Below are 23998 nucleotides of genomic sequence, written 5' to 3'. Positions count from 1 at the left end.
TGAGATGTGCAGATGACACCACCCTTATGGCAGAAAGCGAAGAAGAACTAAAGAGCCTCTTGAAAGTGAAAGAGGAGAGTGAAAAAGCTGGCTTAAAACTCAACATTCAAAAAACTAAGATCAGGGCATCCGGTCCCCTCATTTCATGGCAAATAGATGGGGAGACAATGGAAACAGTGACAGACTTTATTTTCTTAAGCTCCCTGGTGGCTCAGAGGGTAAAGCGTCTGCCTCCAATGCGGGAGACCCGGGTTCGATCCCTGGGTCGGGAAGATCCCCTGGAGAAGGAAATGGTAACCCACTCCAGTATTCTTGCCTGGAGAATCCCATGGACGGAGAAGCCTGGTAGGCTATAGTCTACGGGGTTGCAAAGAGTCGGACACGACTGAGCGACGGAACGGAACGGAGAATCACTGCAGATGGTGACTGCAGCCATGAAATTAAAAGACGCCTGCTCCTTGGAAGAAAAGTTATGACCAACCTAGACAGCATATTAAAAGCAGAGACATTACTTTGCCCACGAAGGTTTGTCTAGTCAAAGCTATGGTTTTTCTTGTGATCATGTATGGATGTGAGAGTTGGACTATAAAGAGGGCTGAGCGCCGAAGAATTGATGTTTTTGAACTGTGGTGTTGGAGAAGAATTGAGAGTCCCCTTGACTGCAAGGAAATCCAAGCAGTCAATCTTAAAGGAAATCAGTCCTGAGTATTTATTGGAGGGACTGATGCTGAAGCTGAAATCCTTTAGCCACCTGATGTGAAGAACTGACTCACTGGAAAAGACCCTGATGCTGGGAAAGATTGAAGACGGGAGAAGGGGATGACAGAGGATGAGAAGGTTGTATGACATCACCATCTTAATGGACATGAGTTTGAGCAAGCTCTGGGAGTTGGTGATGGACAGGGAAGCCTAGCATGCTACAGTCCATGGGGTTGCAAAGAGTCGGACACAACTGAGTGACCTAATTAAAGAAATAATAAATTTTAATACTTTAATCTTTTAAACATAATGTCATCTAGGTTCATGTTAAGGGCAACATAAATGTTAGCAAATTTCTTTTTCCTTCTATATTTTTTTAGCAATGTTATTGAAAAATTTTTTAACCAAAAATTATTGACCAAAGAGTAAAATAGTTGTTTGACGTTTGGTTCGTTTTTACATTCGACTAGTGGCTACATAGATTGCTACACTGTAGGTCACTTTATAGTTTGTAGCCTAGTTTGAGCCTCCTGGGCTCATGCTCAAGTAAGCAAACCACCTGACTAACATGCTGAGTCAGTTGTTGGTTCTCAACTTCTTGGCTTCTTGTCCACTCAGCAACCTGTCAGTTGTATATCCTTTCTACACCATCCCTTGGAAGCTTGTCCTGACACAGCTTTTGCTAGACTCCAACAAGTTGGAGCAGAAGCCACATTTAGTCAGAGCGTAAGGAGCCATGAGTGAGCAACTTAGCGCGCACACACACAAACAGACCCATTAGGCAAGTTACTAAATTTCACTACTGCTGTTGGAAAAAGGCCGTTTTCTTCTTTTGCCCCCTGTACCTTTTTACTAGTGTATACTTTGGGAAAGTGATAAAGTATAAGCACATTTCTCTCAGTATGTTAGAGCTGATGGAACCCTACACTTGGAGTAGGCAGCTGTAGGTGAAACTCCATCTTGAAAAGAATCCTGATGAAGCAATTCCAACCAGGAGCTGATAGCTATATTTTGGTAGAAGCTGCTATATGACATAAATTTAAGCATCTCCAGAATTTGAATGCTAACCCCTCATTTATGACCCAGGCAAAGGGGAAGGATTAGAGTTAGAAGCTAACCCTAACCCTAAAAACCCTGAAAAAATCATGATTTTTTTTTTTTACATATATGTATATCTATAGTTTATCAAATCTTTTCTCATTTGGGTTGTTACAGAATATTTAGCAGAGTCTCCTGTGCTATAAAGTAGGCCCTTGTTGGTTATCTATTTTAAATATAGTATTATTATGTACATGTCAATCCCAGACTGCTAGTCTGTCCCTTCTCCTCTCACTTCCCCCTTGTAATCGTAATTTCGTTCTCTAAGTCTGTGAGTTTGTTTTGTAAATAAATTCATTAGTATCATTTTTTTTCTTTTTAGATTCTGTATATAATCAATATCATATATTTGTCTTTCTCTGTCTGACTTATTTCACTTAGTATGATAATCTCCAGGTCTATCTGTGTTGCTGGAAAACCAAATTTTTAGTCCCAGATTTTTTTACTCAACTCACATCTCCTAGGGAGGGTTAAAGTAAAGCAAGAACCGAAAACAGTTTAGAAAAATAAAAGTACTTCCTACATGTTTACTGACAAGTACGACAAGGCTGTATATATATTGTCACTCTGTTTATTTAACTTTGCAGAGTACATCATGCAAAATGCTGGGCTGGATGAAGCTCAAGCTGGAATCAAGGCTGCAGGGAGAAATATTAATAATCTCAGATATGAAGATGACACCATCCTTTTAGCAGAAAGTAAGGAGACTGAAATGGCAACCCACTCCAATGTTCTTGCCTGGAGAATCCCAGGGACGGGGGAGCCTGGTGGGCTTCTGTCTATGGGGTCACACAGAGTCGGACACAACTGAAGTGACTTAGCAGCAGCAGCAGCAGCAAGGAGACTGAACTGAACTGAACTGAAGGAGGAACTAAAGAGCCTCTTGATGAAGGTGAAAGAGGAGAGTGAAAAAGCTGGCTTAAAACTCAACATTCAGAAAACTAAAATCATAGCATCCGGTCCCATCACTTCATGGCAAATAGATGGGGAGACAATGCAAACAGTGACAGACTTTATTTTTTTGGGCTCCAAAATCACTACAGATGGTGACTGCAGCCATGAAATTAAAAGACGCCTGCTCCTTGTAAGAAAAGTTATGACCACCCTAGACAGCATATTAAAAAGCAGAGACGTTACTTTGCCAATGAAGGTTTGTCTAGTCAAAGCTATGGTTTTTCCAGCAGTCATATATGGATGTAAGAGTTGGACTATGAAGAAAGCTGAGTGCTGAAGAATTGATGCTTTTGAAGTGTGGTGTTGGAGAAGACTCTTGAGAGTTCCTTGGACAGCAAGGAGATCCAAGCAGTCAATCCTAAAGGAAATCAGTCCTGAATATTTATTGGAGGGACTGATGCTGAAGCTGAAATCCTTTAGCCACCTGATTCGAAGAACTGACTCATTGGAAAGGACCCTGATGCTGGGAAAGATTGAAGGCAGGAGAAGGGGATGACAGAGGATGAGATGGTTGGATGGCATCACTAACTCAACGGGCATGCGTTTGAGTAAACTCCAGGAGTTGGTGATGGACAGGGAGGCCTAGTGTGCTGCAGTCCATGGGGGTAGCAAAGAGTTGGATATGGCTGAACTGAACTGGACAGCAAGGAGATCAAACCAGTCAATCCTAAAGGAAATCAACCCTGAGCAGTTGTCATTGGAAGGACTGATCCTGAAGCTGAATCTCCAATACTTTGGCCACTTGATGCGAAAGAGAAGACATCCTGGGAAAGATTGAAGGCAAAAGGAGAAAGGGGCGGCAGAGGATGAGATGGACATATATTTGACCAAACTCCGGTAGATAGTGGAGAACAGGGAACCCTGGCGTGCTGTAGTCCATGGGGTTGTAAAGGGTCAGACATGACTTAGTGACCGAGCAACAACATGTTTATTGATTTATGAAGCATGAGAGTACTATACATCAAATTCAGAATCTAGAGAGGGATGGAAGTATCTGAAAGCTTTTATTTAAAAGAAAGAAGCAATCACAGAATGTTAATATTTTGTAAATGTTGAGTGGCAAATACATAGATTTATGTTTCCTTCTATAACATTTAAATATGTAAAGATCTAAAAGTGTCAATAGAGAACATGTTACATATATGAAGACAGGAATTTCACTCTACATTTCCCTTTTGTAGAATTAAAATTTGCAAAGTTATATATTTATGGTTGTTGTTGTTTAGTCACTAAGTTGTGTCTGACTCTTTTGAAACCCCATGCACAGGAGCCCAACAGACTCCCCTCTTCATGGGATTTCCCAGGCAAAAATACTGGAGTGGGTTGCCATTTCCTTTTCCTGGGGATCTTCCCCACCTGAGATTGAACCTGCGGCTCTTGCATTGCAGGCAGATTCTTTACCACTGAGCCATCTGGTTATGGTTGATTTATCACAAAAGAGACATGCAAATATCATCATCATCACCACCTCACATCTAGCCTTGGATATGTTAACTCCCTACATAGCTGTCATTCAGAGTATAACCTGTTAAATGGGGTTTCTATTTGTCAAATAGTGGTGATCTATCAGAGAAGACATTTTATTGAGTTCAGGCTATCAAATCACGGACTGTGTGGTCCAAGTATCAGTAGGTGCATTTGAACTAGGATGTAACTCACATAAATGTTGAATCAGACTAGTATTCACTGAGTCTTAAATATTGTTATTTGTCATCAGCCAATAGGAACATATTTGCCAAACAATATTGCTGGCTCATCTATTCAGTTACTCAGCTTCTGGTGGAAACTACTGTTTGTTTCAAAGATTCGAAATTTTCTTCCCCCATGGTGAAAACAGAATATTATTTACAGGAGAAATTTATACAAATATAGCAAATAGTATTGCTAAAAGTACTTTCGGATATGAAGCTAGAGATTTGGAAACCCGAGTGAGAAGCTAAGCTAAAATTATCACCTTGAGTTACACAATTTTTCTACTTTTTAATAGTTCAGATAGTTGAAAAACCTGTTGGGGGGGTGTGAAGTTTGAAGGTTATCACTAAATAACAACTGTATTTTATGAATTCTAAATTAGTTCTTAGTTTTTTTGTTTTTTTTTTCTTCTTTTAAAACTAAAGTTAAAAGACTGGTCATATTTCAAAACTCAAACACTGTTTCTTATACCCAGAATTTTCTTAATGAAACTTTTAAAGAGATCACAGAATTTGAAGAAATTTTGGGATTTGACTGCAACGATCTTATTGGTGACCCAGGCAAAAGGAGAGGACATTCAAGATAACAGCCAGAAAACCCAACTATTAGTCCCTGATTTTTCCACAGGAAAACATCTTACTCAACTCACACCTTCCATGGTGCATTAAAGAGCATGCCAAAACCAGCAAAATATCTGTGTAACTATGATTAAAAGATCAAAGCTACTGAAGTATTATTTAACGACTCGATGTAAAGAATGCTACTACCGACGGAATTCAGGATCTGGAGAGAGATAATCAAAAGCAATCACGGATAAAAATTGTTCATATGACGTGAAAATTTGTAGTCATTGATAGAACGCCACTTTTAAAATAGTTTCACTGTCGATTTTTAGTGAAATGACTTCGAAGAGGCTCTATTCTGTATCCAGTCTGACCTTGCTTACTGCAGCAGTTCTCTAGTATCCTTGCCAGATACTCTTCGGCTTCCTAAGATTTAAGAATTTCTAGTGACGGGCAGTCAGAGTATTAAGCACTTGCTTGAAGCCAGCTCCAAGGGAGTCAGTGACCTTGAATTCTTCACTACCCCAAGGTGACTCAACACTGCATTGCATGAACTCGCTGATAAAATGAAAACACACACTTTAACCTTCAGACGTTTCTTTGGCAGTGCAAATACGCTCTGGCTGACTACCTTTCCAGGGTCCTCTTAAAGTAACAAAGTAGATCCTGGATACCTGAGCCAGGCCCATTTAATTGGTTAACTCTTTCACGCTTTTCCGACTCCATTAAGCTCCATCCTCTCTGTATCTGTTTACAAGTCTCCTTCGCCTCTGCAGTTCAACCAGGCACTCTGTCCACGATCAAAGTCAGCGCTTCTTGAACACCCGCATTTTAGCACTTCAGGCTCAAACTCTGATCATACACTAGCAGAGCCTATCCAATGAATGAAAGGCCAGTCCAGCAATTAGCAGTGGAGACGCGACGCTGAGGCGGTCGGAACCGCAGCCGGTCACTCTCCCCACGCTTCCCCAGCGCCTCCCAGACAAGAAACCGAAAGGAAGGGCGGGGCCTGTCGAGCCCCTCGAGGCCTCGGCTGGCCTGGCGGCCTCCAGGTTTCCCAGCAGGCTCCAGGACAGGGGAGGCGGGGAAAGGAGGTCACCGCGCCTGCGCGCTGGTAGGTGTGACCCGGGTGGGAAAGCCCTCGGCGTCCGCCATTTTGGCTGCCTCTGTCGGTCTGTTCAGTTACCACGTGAACCGCCGACGGAGACCCGTGGGGGGGGGAGGCGGCGGCAGTGTTAAGTGAGAAAGGCAAAAAAAAAAGACTACGAGGGGAAGGGGGTGTCGGGGTTGGGCGACGCGGTGACACCTGAGGCCTGGTGGCGGCGGTGGATCCGGGCAATCGAGGCTGAAGCAGCCAGGACGACGGCGGCGGCGGCGGTCGGACAAACAGGCTGACCGAGCCGGGCGGTGGCGGGAGCAGCGGGAGGAGCCGGAACGATGCCGGCCGTGAGCCTCCCGCCCAAGGAGAACGCGCTCTTCAAGCGGATCCTGGTGAGTGTGAGGCTCCGGGCAGGCGGCGAGGCGGACTTAGCCGGTTCACGGGCCTGTCACCCCTCACCTCGGCCCACCGGGCGCCGGGCCGCCCCCGCCCGGGACCCCGCCTTCGCACTCCCAGTCAGGCCGAATGCACGCCTTCGTCGCTGCCGTGGGCTTCCCTCTTGGGCTCGCGCGCCCGGGACCGCAGGTTTCCTCCTCCCCGTCCCCGCGCTCCGAAGGCCGTGGTTCCGGAGTAGGCCCCTTGCTCCCAGCTTCCAGACGACCGGCTCTCACGCGTCCCGAGCGAAGGGAGGAGAGGCCTGCCTTCATCAGGGAGCCGGGCGACAGGGGCAGCGGCGGCGGCCCGGCCGGTGTGGGAACGCTGCCGGCAGGCCGGGGTGGCACCCTTGGAAGGAACAGGTGGTGCGGATGCCGCACCGCTCATTCATTGCCCTGGCGCGGCTCTCCCTCCATGGTCCGTCCCTCCCTCTTCCTCTCCTCTTGGGATTCACCTGTCCCCCCCGACTCGGGGTCACTGATTGACCTGGGGAGAGGGAAGGAAGAAAGGCGTTCGGAAGGGGCGAGGAAGCTTTCTAAACGTCTACCCTTGTAGTCAGTAGGGATGCTTGCGTCTCCAGCTTCTCGGCCTCTCTCGTTCCCTCCTTTCTGGAGTAGGGAAGAGACATTTATTTCTTAGTTTCCGAGCGGGAAACAGCCCCACCCCATCACCCTCCTTGGAGGTGGGGCCCATTGCGAGGGGGCGGTCCAGTAGGAAGTGAAAAGTTGAGAGCTTTTAGTTGAGAAGTTTTAGACAAGCGTTTCTTATGGACTGGAGTGTGTTAACACGGATGCAAGAGATTAGCAGAGAAAAGAGAATATAACAACTTTTGAAATGGATCTTTTTGACGGTAGCTCAGGCTCGATAATTTCCTGCATGTCAGATAGGTGCAATTTGCATTGTTTTTTTTGATACATTGATAAGATGATGTTTGGAGGGACTGTTTACGTTGTAGAATGTATTGTAGCTTAGGTGCTATAATAACAATCTGTAGCACGCTGTTGTTTGGCTGGATGGGTTGCCGCTTTCATGCAGACATTTCTTTGAAAGAATTAACTACGTTTACCAAACTGCAGCCCGTCGAGCTGAAATCCTTGGGGTCGCAAAGAGTCGGACACGACTTAGAGACTGAGCAGCAACAACCAAACTTAAGACTTAACATTTGGAGTGTGTGTTAGGGAAGTGTTAGTGTTTTCCTTTTAACTTAAATGTATTTCGTTTGTTTGAAAAGTATAACAATTCCAAGGACCCGGGTTTTCTAGACCCACGTTGAACTAACTTTGATTTTACGAAAACATCCATATATCTATAGATTTAGTCATTAAGAAACACATGTAAGAAAGTCACATCCAATACGGTGTAACTCTTAGTTACCTTGAAATCCTTATTGCCAGTTTTTTTGGTTTTTAGACTAAATGGAGTGTATGTAGGACTGTATCCCTATTTCACCAGAAGTTTATTTTTATATATTTTAAAGGAGTAATTGGTGTATAGGTTCGACTGTAACATACTTTTAGGATAGTAGTTTGTCGTTAATCTTCCTCCCCAACTCTGTACTTTGAAAAAATTCAAGTTGAAAAGTTGAGATAAGTACAGGGAGCCCTTGTAAATTCTGTAAACATTTAACATTTTGCCAGATTTGCTTTTTCTCTGTCCTCACACATATACAAGAGTTAAAAGGAAATTGCTGGCCCAATCTTCATCCCTACATGCTTTAGCAAACCATCCTCATAGAGTAAAGATATCGTTTTGTATAACCTTAATAACATTAATAATCACTCCCTAAGATTGTCTAATGTCCAGTTTATTAAATTTTCCTAATTGTTAGGGCAGCATTTTTTAAAAAAACTTAGTTTGAGGTTGACTGTAGAGTTGCACATAATTAAAAAAAATAATACAGAGAGATTACCTTGTACCCATTATCCAGTTTCCCCACTGCTAATGCTTTGCAAAGCCATAGTTCAGTGTCATAACGTTGATACAATCTGCCAGTCTTATTCATATTTCTCCATTTTACTTGTACTAATTTGTGTGTATATTTAGTTCTTTGCAGTGTTGCCACATGTGTAGATTACATAACCATCGCTACAGTCAACATACAGAACAGTTCCATGAGCACGAGGATCCCTCTGTTGCCCTTTTAGAACTGCACCCTCTCCTGTTCCTCCCATCTCCTAACCTGAGACTCTGGCAACCACCACTAATCTGTTCTCTGTTTTTATAATTTGGTCATTTGAAGAATGTTTACTCAAGAGAGTCATACTGTACATGACTTTTTAGGATTTATTTGTGTGTAACCAGATTCCTTTGAGATTCATCCAGATTGTTGAGTGTATCAATAGTTTGTTCTTTTTAATTGCTCAGTAGAATTCTATGATGTGGATGTACCACAGTTTGCTTTACCAGTCATAGCATAACAATTTTTGATTAAACATCTTAAACTTTAAAGAAAAATTTTATTTGGTGGTGATAGTGGAGGAAGTCTCTTAAATTCATTGCTAAAATCAAGGTGCTAAAGGGCTTCTTGTTATAAAGTATATGCAGAGGAAATGTAAAAATCATTAAATGAAAGGGAATATAATATCCTTATTGTTCTCTTACATTAAAAATGAAAATATTACTAACTGAAGTATGGTTAGTATTTGCTCTTACAAAGTTGTTTCTGCTTCTTCAGTGCTGTAGTAGTTACTGCTTTTGATTTTAACCCCTGCCCCCCTCTCCCCCAAAAGTTTGCATACTCTAACACCTTGTAATTGAGTATTGCTCGGTTAGTAACTGTTAAAGCCTTCCATTAGCATTCAGTTTTTCAGCTAGTGCTTTTAGTTGTATCCTGCTTGTTCGTAGTAAAGTTGTATAAGAATGAAATTAGTTTGTATTTTTTAAAAATTTGAAACACTGATGACAAAATAATGAAGTATGTTTTTGCCTTAATTTTTCAAAAGAAACCTGGTTTACACGTCGGTGTGTGAAAAAATTTCAGAATTTCTGTAGTGGATTTTCGTGGCTTGTTCTAGTCCAGTTGGTATCTGACATTCAATTTTGTTGCATATTTGACCCATCTTTCCCCCCATATTGGACTTCCCTTGTGGCTCAGCTGGTAAAGAAACCGCCTGCAATGTGGGAGACCTGAGTTCAATCCCTGGGTTGGGAAGATCCCCTGGAGAAGGGAAAGGCTACCTACTCCAGTATTCTGACCTGGAGAATTCCATAGACTGTATAGTCCCTGGGGTCGCAAAGAGTCAGACATGACTGAGTGACTTTCACTCACTTCACTTCCCTCCCCTCATATTACTCTACCGTGTTCTGAAATGCTAAAACCTTGCCATGAGTTAGTTGGTCAAAATGTCTGCAAAATATGTCTTAATTTGTCTATAGAAAGAGCAGGTGATGAATTTAATGTGATATTACGTGGAAGTTTAAAGAAGAGTTATTTGTGTTTGCCAGAGGTGTTTTGTTGTTGTAACTACGTACCATTTTAACAGTTTGGAAAACTAAGTTATTAGAAAATGTGTATTTGCCTACTCATGATGCTATTTGTTTATCTAAATAGTTTGAGGGGCATTACCAGATCTTTACACGACTTTCTTGGGATATAGCTTAAGCGTAGGAATGAGATTGCCAGGGTAGAGTGAAATCCATACCTTTTTAGATTTTAGCCCACTTGGAAAAGTAGTTGGATATACTCTAATACCTTGCAATGAAGCTGGTTTGGTGACTGTTAGTGCCTTTGCTTTGTTTTCTCTTCTCTTTAGATGTTAGTGTGACCTTTAAGAAAAAAAATCTTAAGTTGGAAGTACTTAAAATATGTACAGCATTAATCTATTTTTGGACTATAGCCTGAATGATTTATGTTGTTAGTTAAAAGTCTAATGGATCAAATTTTTCTTTCCTAGAAAAGTGGTAAGAGAAGTTAGCATAGCATGGTGATAATATTTGCAATTTATTGGAAACTTACTCTTTGCATTGTGCAGTGGAACTTCCTGTGATGATAGAAATGTTCTGTATCTGTTCTGTCCATTATCATGGCCATTAACCATTTGTGGTTGTTGTACACTTGAAATATGGCTAGTGTGATTGAGGAACTGAATTATTAACTTTAATTAATTAAATTCACATAGCCACAGTGGACAGTGCACTTGTAAAATCCTTCTCTAGTCTCAGAGCATCTCAAGATAGGGACATGTTTGTTAAGGAACACACTGAGATTAAGGTTAACAGCTAGTGTAAGGAATGAAACTTTTTTCACGACACTTAGACCATACCCACCTAGTTCTTTATTAGTTAAAAGGAGTTTTAATAATTGTTGGTGGCTACACATGCTGTGAAGAAAGCTGATCGCCGAAGAATCGATGCTTTTGAACTGTGGTGTTGGAGAAGACTCTTGAGAGTCCCTTATACTGCAAGGAGATCCAACCAGTCCATTCTAAAGGAGATCAATCCTGGCTCTTCATTGGAGGGACTGATGCTAAAGCTGAAACTCCAATACTTTGGCCACCTCATGAGACGAGTTGACTCACTGGAAAAGACTCTGATGCTGGGAAAGGTTGGGGGCGGGAGGAGAAGGGGACGACGGAGAATGAGATGGCTGGATGGCATCACCGACTCTGTGGACATGAGTTTGAGTGTACTCCGGGAGTTGGTGATGGACAGGGAGGCCTGGCGTGCTGTGATTCATGGGGTCGCGGAGAGTCGGACACGACTGAGCGACTGAACTGAACTGAACTGACACATGTTGTGGGTACCTAAAATATTGTAGGTAAATTATTTCACTTTAGTTCTTGCTTTTGAAAAAAGTGCTGTTTCTACAGTTAATGATATGTAGGTTGGATTGAGTTGCACATGAACTAAATTAAAATTAGGAATTGTTAACAAAGAGATTTCCATATGCACATGGGAAGGTCAACTGACTTTAATTTCTGTGTGACAGTAATAGTTTTGCAACTGAGTGTGGATAGTAACCTTGAAATTGGTTTTAATATACTTTTGCCTGTACTGTGTATGTTTAGAATATAATGAAAACAAAAATTGTTACAAAATTTTAGCTGCTGTGAAGTCCCCTTCTGTACACAGTAGGTAATCAAACGTTTGAACTAGAATGAATTTGTTTAAATGTGAATTAGAAAACGAAATGCAGTTTTGCTATAATGTAAATATAGCTATATTCTTAATAAGCACTATATTCTTATAAGGCACAACATACTTTTAAAGTTTTTAATTTATTTTTTAATGCTTTTAATAAGAAGCCTAAAAAATCTTACTAGAAGAAAAAACTGATAATGTTGCAAATTCACTAATTTGTTTGTTTTCTTTTAACTCTCTATCCTAAATTCTTACTGGAATGGGTGTAGGGTGAACAAACGAATGAGTGTATGTCTTTATGTAAATTGACAAAGCATGTATATTTTTAAATGCTTTATTGTGTTAAAAACATGAAATATTTAAGAAATGATGCTTTTGGGTTAAGAGAGTAGATTACAATACTTGTTTGTGCAGATATTTTGGGAATAGAGTATTCTGGTTTAAAAACAAAAGAATGACTACATTTTAGTTTTCGACTGTAATAGACAACACTATATGTGTAGAAAAGCAGACAAAAGCTAATAGGAACCTGAATTTAATGTTCGATTCTGTGAGTATTTCAAAGCCTTGCAGTCTTGAACCTTTACTGGGAATTATACAAACTAAGTTATTTGATGATAAAGAGTTGCCATTCCAACTGTTAACTTTGAAGACTGGTTAAAAGCAGTTTCCACAGAGGCAGACATGGTGCTCTGTTTGATTGATGGACAGGAGAGCTATTGGCCAACTGGCTTGAACAGAAGGGATCTCTTTGTTTAGTGTGCATTCTTATTTCCTTTAATATTTCTGCTTCTGATAATACATTTCTTAGAAAGCATTGATTCAAATTTATTTGCTTTGTTCATGAAAGTGCTTTTGGACATAAAAAGCTAGGTTATAGAAGGGATCATACATAGAGGCTGTTTGTTCAGAATTTTGTCCTCCAGATACCTGCATGGCTCATTTCTTCTCTTATTACTTTTATTGATAGAATTCTGCTCAGATATTCTCTAAATATTATATTGTGGCCTTCCTTGACCAAAAGCCCTCTTCAGTTCAGCTCTGTATTTTCTTCCTTGCTTTATATATACACACACATATATATACAAGTAATTTATCACGTCTTCTAGAATTAAGATGTAGGTTTTATGAGAATAGGGACTTTGTTAATACATATTTTTGCATGAAGTGAGTGTGAAGACAGTGACTACAGGGCAAGAGAGAAATCTTTATCTTTGGATTTTGTGCTTGCGTAAAGGTTTTTGGAGAAGGGAGTTAACTGGGCCTTGGCATTGTAGAATACAGTATCATATGAGGTAATTGTAGGATATCAGGCAGAACCTGTATTACTTGGTAAGGCCTTGGAAGTTGTATTTATGAATGAATCATAGTATTAGGTTTGTTTACGTGGCTTTTCTCCCATCACAAAAGCATAAGAGGAAATTTTTATTGTTTCTTTTTTGGTTATGTTAGCATTGGAGGACGGAGAAGGCAGTGCCAAGCCACTCCAGTACTCTTGCCTGAAAATCCCATGGATGGAGGAGCCTGGTAGGCTGCAGTCCGTGGGGTTGCTAAGGGTCAGACACGACTGAGCGACTTCATTTTCACTTTTCACTTTCACACATTGGAGAAGGAAATGGCAACCCACTCCAGTGTTCTTGCCTGGAGAATCCCAGGGACGGGGGACCCTGGTGGGCTTCTGTCTATGAGGTCACACAGAGTCGGACACGACTGAAGTGACTCAGCAACAGCAGCAGCAGCATTGGAGGAAAAATGGTACATGGATTAAATGAGGATGTTTATCATGTGGACCCTGTTGGGTCAGTCACCTGTAGTTTCATAAAGCTCTCAAACTGATTCTGATAAAGTCAGGGATGAGGACCAGTGTATATGATACTATGAGACAGGAATATAAAATGTTGGGAGAACATTTGTAATTTAGAGTTGCTTTGTAGGTGTTTTTTAGAAAACTTGACAATCAAATTGAATTCTTGGAATTTGAGAAAGGCTTGCTGGCAAGCTGGTGTGGCAGAGCAAGCCATTTAATCAGTGAGCCTAGCCAACTGTCAGCATCACATCTAAATGTTACTACAACTCTGCTCTCTGTTAGTAGGCAATAACCCTACTGAAAAGAGAAGAACTTAAGATTTTTAGTGAAAAATGATCTCAGAAATAATGTCAGTTGCTGGTGTTGATGGTAAGAAGAACAAGTGGAGATTCAAAAGTGATGGTTCTTAGTGTATATAGTAGAATATGGAGGGAAGGAAAACCTTATTCTTGACTTCTGGGAATTTCCCTGGAATTCAGTAGTACATTTACATTTAAGCTGTTTTAAGATGCATGCTGTACAAACTTGTATTAAAGTTGTAACTTAAAAACAAAACAAAAATAGTTTGATGTGTTGTATGTGATCCCCCCCGCCTTGTGTAAAGTATGAGTTGTATTTTCACTACAAATTTTAGTTTCAAATAATTTGAAACTAAAATAATTTCGTTCTTATGGAATTAATCCATTATAGATTAATAAAAGCAATATTTTTGGCTATTTAAAAGTAAAATGGTGATGTTACTTTATATGCTGTATTCCACTGAGATTTTCTTTTGTAAGTAAAATAATATGAACACATTTTCAGTTGAGATCCTTTGAAATTTCATCTAAAACCTTCTGGGACAATTACAATCTTGTTTGAAGCTGGTGATAATTTTAATCATAAAGATTATTTTTTTAATAGAGGAGATAGTTGAACATTTCTGTGTGTAATCTGTAAGAGGTGTTTTATCTGATAGTGTGTGAAAGGAGAAATGAAAGTTTGCTTTTAAGAATACAGACCTCGGGGAAAAAAGGTCCCTGGAGTTGGTTGTGTACTTCCACACATTGGTGGTTCTGATTTAAGAAAAAAAATTTTCTCCTATGTTAATGGCTTTCAGTTAATATGGTATCCTGTTTTTCACCTTTGGTTATCAGTGCTTTGGAACTAAGTCAGAATCTTTAAGAAAGGGAAAATGTAGTAACGGCATTTATTGCTCATCTATTTTGAGCTAGATTCTGTGCTAGGCTTCCCCCAACCCCATATTAGCTGATATAAATCTTGTTTTACTCTTTTGAGGAAATTATAATAAGTGTAAACAATACTTATGATTGCGTTGTTTAAAGTATATTTCTAATTGCTTTATATACAGTCAGTTGTACTGTATCAGGACATAAGTTCTTGAAAGTCAGTGCATTATGCAATTGCTGACTAAAATCAGGTAATAACCCACAGAGCTTGTGGGAAAAATAGAGTTGGGCCACTACAATTAAAAACTTCATTGATAACAAATTATAAACCAAGGTAAGAACCTAATAAAACTGAGAGTACAGTTTTACATATGTAAAATGGCTAACAAATACGTAAATACTGTAATACAAATACTGCCTTTTGGAAGTTTACTTGTAGAAGTGGGTGTCAAGGATTGCAGCTGGTGAATTACTGTGAAGTGATGGAAGAAAAGTTACCTTAAATCTCAGAGAAAGTTGTAACACCAGTGGTGGATGGGTGTGACTTGTAACCCACGAAATGAACTGAGGGGGCTTAGATGTCTGAGGTATGTGTCAGTGCTGTGCGTGCCTGTTCGGCTCATTTCAGCGGTGTGCCGTTTTCTGATTCACCTATTATTTCTGGTAGACAATTTCCTGTTATTTCTGTGCTCAAAATTCCCCTAAGTATCAATCGTGTTGGAGCAAATATGTGTTTTCAGAACTAGTATTCTACTGAAAGTGGCTGAACGTGAACTTAGAGATCACACAGCCTGGTTCTGAGTAGCTCTTCCTTCACTCTGCTGTGTGTCATTTACTAAACCTTCTTCTTGCATCTACTACCTGAGATAATGTCATATTTGTTGCCAACTTAGTTGCCACTGCCATTAAATAGACTTAAACTTCTTCAGATATTTTCTTTGTTCGAAGAAGCTTTGTACCCAGAATATCAAAAGTTTCAGGCTAATTCCTTCTAAAGATTTTTGAAAAGGGGTGGCTAAGTAACACTTTTAAAGCAGGAAATAAAATATTACATGTTTCTTCAGTTTGTGTTTTAAGATGATGGGTTTTAATCCTGACTGCTTTACTTTATCTTTTATGCTTTTTAAGCCTTAGTTTGTAAATTTGAGTAAAAAGAGAAAAACAGTATTTTTCTGTCCTACTTTACTGGTCAGGTAGTGAGATATGTATAAAAGTCCTTGGTAAGTGCTAAAGCATATGTGTTAGTAAATGTATAATATAGGTGTAGTCTGTTAAAGATGTTAGCTTTTTCATTGAATTGACCTTATCTTGGTTTTATGTTACTTATTTTTGTAATTTTAAAAAATATTTTTATTTTGTTTTGTATACTTTTAGGTATTTAAGGAGGTTTATATTTTTGTTTTAGTAAGTTATTTTTATATTTATACTTAAAAAAATTCCTTGGAATTCCCTGGCAGTCCAGCTGACTCTGGACTCCAGTCCTTGGCAGTTCAGAGTCGACTCATTTACCCTCTGGGCCCAGGTTTGATCCCTCAAGCTGCAGGTGTGGCCAAAAAAAAAAAAAAATTCTTTTAGTTCTCTTTTTTCTTATTTAGAGGTGTGGAGGGGAGGGAATTTTATGCTGTGATTATTAATGTATGAATGAACTTGTTCTACTCAATTTTTTTTCTAGTCTCTTTTCCTCTGACTTTATTACTTTGTGAGAACATGCCATTTTATGCATATTCTACTCGCATCAATACTTTTGTTTTAGATTTAATTCTATAAATGGAGTTAATATTCAATGACTGACCTTTTTCTGAAGTTTTATCATCTCTTGGTTGGATGAAACTTACTGTCTAGTAGAGATTTCTCAACTGCGCTTGTGGAAACCTTTTAAGGGCTTAGATGGTAAAAGTGTTTTCCTACAGTCTTGGTGTTAGAAGGATAGCTTGACTCACATATTCTTAGATTTCTTAAAAATGATTGCCCTGCCATTGTCTTATTTATATGTTGCTGATGCCAACCTGGTTTTCTTTTCTTTGTTGATGATGTGGTTTTTTTGAAGATGTGAGTTTTTCTTTATCTGTAAAATTGAATTATTTTACTTAGTTATGTCTCTGTGTTGACTATTCTAGATAAATTTTCCCTGGTATGTGTTTTCAGATTGTGGATTGATGTTTTCTTTGAGTCAGTAATTGTAGTTTTTAATATTAGTTCAAATATTAGTTCAGCTGTTTCATTCTTCAGTGACCTTTGCGTATTGGATCTTTGCATCTCTTTTATATTGTTTCCTTCAGTTCTTTTATATCACATATCTTATAATTTAGTCTTCATTTCTGAGATGATTTGGTGGTTTTTTTTTAATTTTAAATTCACTTTGTTCCTGTTTTTTAAACTTTTTATTCACTCTATTTAAAATTTTGAGTATTTGATTTGAGATGTTCTTTTATGTCTGCATCTGTTTTTTTAATTGTTTCTGATTTGAGATGGAGTGTTACATCTTTCCTCAGTTTTATTGCTATAGTTTTTGGTGTGTTTCATCTGCCCGAATTTTTCACTTTTAAAAATTCTATGTAAGTAATTTGGTATGGATGCTGAGTTCTTTTTTTCTCTTCAGGTTATTTGTGATGGGTTTTACTGTACCAGCAATACAGACTTATTTTGGGGTGAGGTTGGTGGTTTCTTCAATCTCTTAGTTCAGGAATACCTTCTTTTTTGCTACAGTCAAATGCAGTTTTTAAAATAAGTCCCCTCGGAACTTCCCTGGTGGTCCAGTGATAAAGAATTTGCCCTCCAGTGCAGGGGAATTGGGTTGATACCTGGTTGGGGAACTAAGATCCCACATTCTACAGGGCAACTAAACCCATTTGCCACAACTAAAGAAACCCACGTGCTGCAGTGAAGACCAACCACAGCCTAAATAACAGAAACTATCAAACTATTAAAAAAATAAATAAAATAAGTTCCTTCTCCCCCATTGTTCTGTACTGACTTAGTAGGGCCTGTGTCTTCAGTGCTGCCCTCTCCATCAAGCTTTCAAGTGATAGGTTGTCCTTTTAAGGTGTCTCCTTCTCCTCCAAAGCTGTGCCTTACTAAAACTGTCAGCTTTGGTCCTACAGACTTTTTGAGCCTCTACATTTTGACTTTCTGGTAGTCATTGCCCTCATCCATCATGTCTGTCAGTACTTCCTTTGGACTTCTTACTTGGGTGAATCCTAGTTAATATAGCCCATATTCAGTGACCACTAGGACCCTGCTATATTATTCTTTTGGACATCTCCTTTTGAAACTTGGCGCTTCTGGTCCTGAATGTTTATGCACTTATATGTAAGTTAGCTTTTAGTTGTCTCATCTTCCTGTAATGCTCTGGGTGATTTTATTTGCTTTCTTCCTTGGCCTGTATGGTTTTTATGAGGACTTCTGTGATGTTTAGCAATTAGGGGCCAGTCATTATTCTATAAATAATTCATTTCTGTTTTTATGAGTTATGCTGGAAAATAATAGTGTTTGCTTTAAAATAATTTACAATTTATGTTTATATAATTGAGTAATCGCTTGTACTTCTCTTTCTGTGTCCCCATGACCACTCCATTGTTTTCCTTAAGCTTGTTGGGATTATTTATCATTGAAATAATTAGATTCTACTAAATAGCTATGTTTTTTTCAGTAGTCGTGTATGGATGTGAGAGTTGGACTGTAAAGAAGTCTGAGTGCTGGTTGATGCTTTTGAGTTGTGGTCCTGGAGGAGACTCTTGAGAGTCCCTTGGACAGCAAGATCAAACCAGTGAATCCTAAAGGAAATCAACCCTGAATGCTCACTGGAAGGACTAATGCTGAAGCTCCAATGCTTTTGGCCACCTGATGTGACGAGCCGACTCACTGGAAAAGACCCTGATGCTGGGAAAGAGTGAGGGCAAGGGGAGAAGGAAGCAACAGAGGATGAGAAGGTTGGATGGCATCATTGACTCAATGGACATGAGTTTGAGCAAACTCCAGGAGATACTGAAGGACAGGGAAATCTGGTGTGCTGCAGTTCATGGGATTGCAAAGAGTTGGACACAACTTAGCAACTGAACAATTAAATAGCTGGCTCTTAATCATATGTATATATCTGGAGTTGTTATTGAATTCTGTCCTGTCCCTAAACACTCACGTTCATATCAGAGTTCTACTCATATGGAGCAGGAATTCTAAAATTTGGTTCAATTTTCTTTTTTCAAGTGACATAATTTAATGCTGATGGGGAAAAAAGAGCTAAGGGAAGTCTGGCATGTTTCACAGTGCATGAACAGGATTATAGTATCTAGTGAGCAGGTGATGATTGTCACATTCAATTCTGCTGCAAGTAAGACTTTATCTGTGATTTTAATTTCTAGACCCAAAACTTGGAGTGATGCAGACCAATGATGACTCCCTAATGATGACACACTACAAAAATACTGGTGTAAAGTTCTCACAGACCTTTTATTTCTATTCTGAGACTGTGTACTTGTTACTTTGGATTTTTGAAATGCTTTCTGTTTTGTGAAATACTGAAGGAGTTTTAAAAAGTGGTTTATTTTTTTTTTAAAAGCTACCCCATTTAAATTAATTTTTTAAAAAATTTTACTGGTTTTAATAAAATATACAAGTTTGGAAACAATATTGTATCCACCTCAGAGAGTGGCACAAAATGTCAAAGGACTTAAAACTTTAATGTGAGAAACAGCTAAAAGAACAAAGATGTTTAGCTTGAATGAGAGAAAGCTGAACTCTTAAGGGCTAGAATCAGTAAACAGAAATTAGAGGGATATAGAGTTTGGCTCAGTATAAGTCAAAACATTTCAGTAGAGTGAGCTGATACCAACAAGAGTTCTGTGACCACTTGCATTAGATGACATTTATTATAGAAGTAGGACAAGATTATTTTTTAAAATAGTATACAACCAGGAGGGGAAGAAATAATCCTTAAGTTTGTTTTCATGATTGTAATAGTTTGACAGAAACTGTAGGATATGAAAAGTATAGCATATTGTCTGTGAATGGAAGCTCCAACTAAAAGAATTAAAGGGAGGATAAAGGCAGTTTTTCAGAGATTAAAAACATTAAAAAAATTAAAGTATACTTACCTACAGTGAGTCTGCCTGCAGTTCAGGAGACCCAGGTTCGATTCCTATGTTGGGAAGATCCCCTGAGGAGGGAATGGCAACCCACTCCAGTATTCTTGTCTGGAGAATTCCATGGACAGAGGAGCCTGGCAGCCTACAGTCCATGGGGTCACAAAGAGTTAGACATGACTGAGTGACTAACACACACTTCTACCTACAATGAAATGCACAGGTTTTTAAGTGTATTGTTCTATTAGTCATCTTGAGCATACTCTCACAAACCATTGCAACCTATGCCCCTTTTAAGATGTGTTGATAGAACATTAACGTCACCTCAGAATAGAGACCTTGTTCCTCTTGATTGTGTCTTTAAATTCAGTTTCTGCTTTCACGTTTCTCTGTAATCAAGCTTTTTTGGGTCTAAATATTTATTGTAAGCTAGAACTGATATTGTACTTTATATAAACATTTTATTGAGTGCTTACTCAGATTCTTTATATACATTTGTATTTCTCACCTTAATCCTGAAAGGTTGTTAATGTCCACATTTTGCAGGTGACACAGTTGAAGCGCTAATGAATTTAATTAAGCCAGTGATACAGAACTGTTAAGTGCTAATAAGAATTGAACTCTGCACTGTAGAGCAATGTTGTCCAATAGAATTTTTTATGATGGAAATGTTCTATATCTGAATTACTACTACGTTAGCCAGTCGTCACGTGTGGCTGTTTGAACACCTGAGATGTGGTTAGCGTAGCTGAGGAGCTTTGCTGAAAATTTTAAAGTTTTACTTAATACTAACTAACTAAAATGTTAAATAGCCATAACTCTTGAGTATATAGACTGTAGGTGCCCTTTTTCCATACTTTTCTGCTATACAAAAGCAGGACTACTAAAGTAGTTACAGGACCCTGGCACTGCTAAGTGCCAGCCAGGCTCTTATTAAGTTACTAAATAAATACTTCCTGAATTGCTTCTAGCATATCTAAGCTTTGTTTTCTTTTTAACTTTTTAATTGTGAAAATTTCAAGCATATGAAAACAGTGATTCTGTGCATTCTTTTTCATCTGTGACCCCTACCCTGTGGATCATTTTGTCAAATCCCAGGCATCATTTCAAAATGGCTGACTTTTAAAGCTAAATTTTGCTTTTATCATTTAGCTTGATTTGAGGCTGCATTCCTTTTAATCAATTTTGAAAAAAATTGTACTGAAGAAAACGATGAAAAGATATATTTAATACTAAAGAAGATTAATGTTAACATTATGTAATGCTTCCCTTGTGGCTCAACTGGTAAAGAATCAGCCTGAAATGCAAGAGACCTGGGTTCAATCCCAGGGTAGGGAAGAGCCCCTGGAAAAGGGAGAGGCTACCCACTCCAGTATTCTGGCCTAGAAAATTCCATGGTTTGTGTAGTCCATGGGGTCGCTAAGAGTCGGACACAACTGAGCGACTTGTACTTGCACTATGTAATGTTAATGTCAAATCTAAATGGTATAATATATTTGTGTTATATATAATCTTAAGTCTCCTATTTTAAATCACCTAAATCATTATTTTCTATTAACATAAATAGCCTAGATTCTTTTATTTACCATGTCACATTCCCACATCTTCAGTCAGTTCAGTTCAGTTCAGTTGCTCAGTCGTGTCCGACTCTTTGCGACCCCATGAATCGCATCACGCCAGGCCTCCCTGTCTATCACCAACTCCCAGAGTTCACCCAAACTCATGTCTATCAAGTTGATGATGCCATCCAGCCATCTCATACTCTGTCATCCCCTTCTCCTCCTGGCCCCAGTCCCTCCCAGCATCACAGTCTTTTCCAGTGAGTCAGCTCTTCACATGAGGTGACCAAAGTATTGGAGTTTCAGCTTCAGCATCAGTCCTTCCAATGAACACCCAGGATTGATCTCCTTTAGGATGGACTGGTTGGATCTCCTTGCAGTTCAAGGGACTCTCAAGCGTCTTCTCCAACACCACAGTTCGAAAGCATCAATTCTTTGGCGGGGAACCTTTTTTTCCTGTAAGAAAGGGTTTGGAAAAAGAGGATGAAGTTCCTTTCAGCAATAGGTCTGGACTTTTCATAGCTTAACCAACTATTTTATGTATATAAGTAGCCAACTGTTGTGGAGATTTCTGACTCTCCATATTCTTATTAGCAAACTTAGAAATAAGCTTTTACAAGGGTCAGTGAAATGATTTTCTTGTTGTTGTTCAGTCGCTCAGTCACATCTGGCTCTTTGTGACCCCTTGGACTGTAGCATGTCAGGCTTCACTGTCCTTCACCATCTCCTAAAGCTTGCTCAAATTTTTGTCCATTGAGTCAGTGATGCCATCCAACCATCTCATCCTCTGTCGTCCCCTTCTCCTGCCTTCAATCTTTCCCAGTGTCAGGGTCTTTTCCAATGAGTTGGCTCTTCACATCAGGTGGCCAAAGTATTGGACCTTCAGCTTCAGCATCAGTCCTTCCAATGAATATTCAGGACTGATTTCTTTTAGAATTTGACTGGTTTGATCTCCTTGCAGTCCAAGGGACTCTCAAGAGTCTTCTCCAACACCATAGTTTGAAAGCATCGTTTCTTCAGTGCTCAGCCTTCTTTATGCTCCAACTCTCACATCCATACATGTCTACTAGAAAACCATAGTTTTGACTGCATGGACCTTTGCCAGCAACGTAATGTCTCTGCTTTTTAATATGCTGTCTAGGTTTGCCATAGCTTTTCTTCCAAGAAGCAAGCATCTTTTAATTTCATGGCTGCAGTCACTGTCCACAGTGATTTTGGAGCCCAAGAAAATAAAGTCTGTCAGTTTTCATTGTATTCCTGTTTATTTGCCATGAAGTGATGGGACCGGAATGGATGGAAAAACAGTGGAAACAGTGTCAGACTTTGTTTTTTTGGGCTCCAAAATTACTGCAGGTGCTGATTACGACCATGAAATTAAAAGACGCTTGCTCCTTGGAAGGAAAGTTATGACCAACCTTGATAGTATATTAAAAAGCAGAGACATCACTTTGCCAACAAAGGTCCGTCTAGTCAAGGCTATGGTTTTTCCCGTGGTCATGTATGGATGTGAGAGTTGGACTGTGAAGAAAGCTGATCGCCGAAGAATTGATGCTTTTGAACTGTGGTGTTGGAGAAGACTCTTGAGAGTCCCTTGTACTGCAAGGAGATCCAACCAGTCCATTCTAAAGAAGATCAGTCCTGGGTGTTCATTGGAAGGACTGATGCTGAAGCTGAAACTGCAATACTTTGGCCACCTCATGCGACGAGTTGACTCACTGGAAAAGACTCTGATGCTAGGAAAGGTTGGGGGCAGGAGGAGAAGCGGACGACAGAGAATGAGATGGCTGGATGGCATCACCGACTCTGTGGACATGAGTTTGAGTGAACTCTGGGAGTTGGTGATGGACAGGGAGGCCTGGCGTGCTGTGATTCATGGGGTCGCGGAGAGTCGGACACGACTGAGCGACTGAACTGAACTGATGGGACCGGATGCCATGATCTTGGTTTTTTGAATGTTGAGCCAGCTTTTTCACTCTCCTCTTTCACCTTCATCAAGAGGCTCTTTAGTTCCTCTTTACTTTCTGCCATAAGGGTGGTGTCATTCATATTTCTCCCAGCAATCTTGATTCCAGCTTGAGCTTCATCCAGCCTGGCATTTTGCATGATGTACTCTGCATATAAGTTAAATATACAACCTTGACATACTCCTTTCCCAGCCTTGACATACTTTCCATATTATGGCAAAAAAATCTTAAAGTTGTGACTTTCAGATGCTATGATCTATTGGTATCAGTGCCTCAACTAAGCCAAGGTGCTGATGGACAGTGCCAGGACACCTAGAGGGTTCCCTTCTGGGATTCTTGGCAAACATGTTCTGCTCTTCCCTGGTGGCTCAGTGGTAAAGAATCTGCTTGCAATGCAGGAGACAGCCTGAAATCCAGGAGAAGCAGGTTTGGATCACTGAGTTGGGAAGATCCCCTGGAGAAAGGCAGGGCAACCCACTCCCTGTATTCTTACCTGGGACATTCCATGGACAGAGGAGCCTGGTGGGCTATATATAGTCCATGGGGTCGCAAGAACTGAGCACAACTGAATGGCTAAATCACCACCAGTTTTTAAAACTCTTTTCCCTTATTCAGATTAGATACATTTTATTGGTCTGTTTTTCCTGTACAATGATTGTTTCCAGTTATCTGCATTCTAGTATTGGGTCCATGCAGTGAATTCTATCCTCATCTCCTCTATGATGTTGCAAAGGGTTCACTAGTTAACTTCTTCCAACATTTTCATAATAGCTAATTTAAAGTCTTGAATAGAAGTCTCTGT

The 23998-nt window shown here is 39.7% G+C and overlaps 1 protein-coding gene across 2 annotated transcripts in view; it reads left to right on the top strand.

The window, feature by feature from the left end:
- Positions 1-6210: 6210 nt before the first annotated feature.
- The window catches only part of NAA15 (N-alpha-acetyltransferase 15, NatA auxiliary subunit), a 72431-nt gene continuing 54643 nt past the window's right edge, over positions 6211-23998 (top strand). For both annotated transcript variants that reach the window (XM_055404830.2, XM_055404829.2), the window contains exon 1: positions 6211-6497. In XM_055404830.2, coding sequence (XP_055260805.1) covers positions 6444-6497 — 54 coding nt within the window. In that variant the 5' untranslated portion in view covers positions 6211-6443. The remainder of the gene's footprint in view (positions 6498-23998) is intronic.

Source organism: Moschus berezovskii, chromosome 19 (assembly GCF_049115385.1).
Source record: "Moschus berezovskii isolate FMDL1 chromosome 19, NW_MosBer_1.0, whole genome shotgun sequence".
Classification (NCBI taxonomy): Eukaryota; Metazoa; Chordata; class Mammalia; order Artiodactyla; family Moschidae; genus Moschus; species Moschus berezovskii.
Note: the sequence above shows the minus strand (reverse complement) of the source record. Positions and strands in the feature narration are given on the sequence as shown.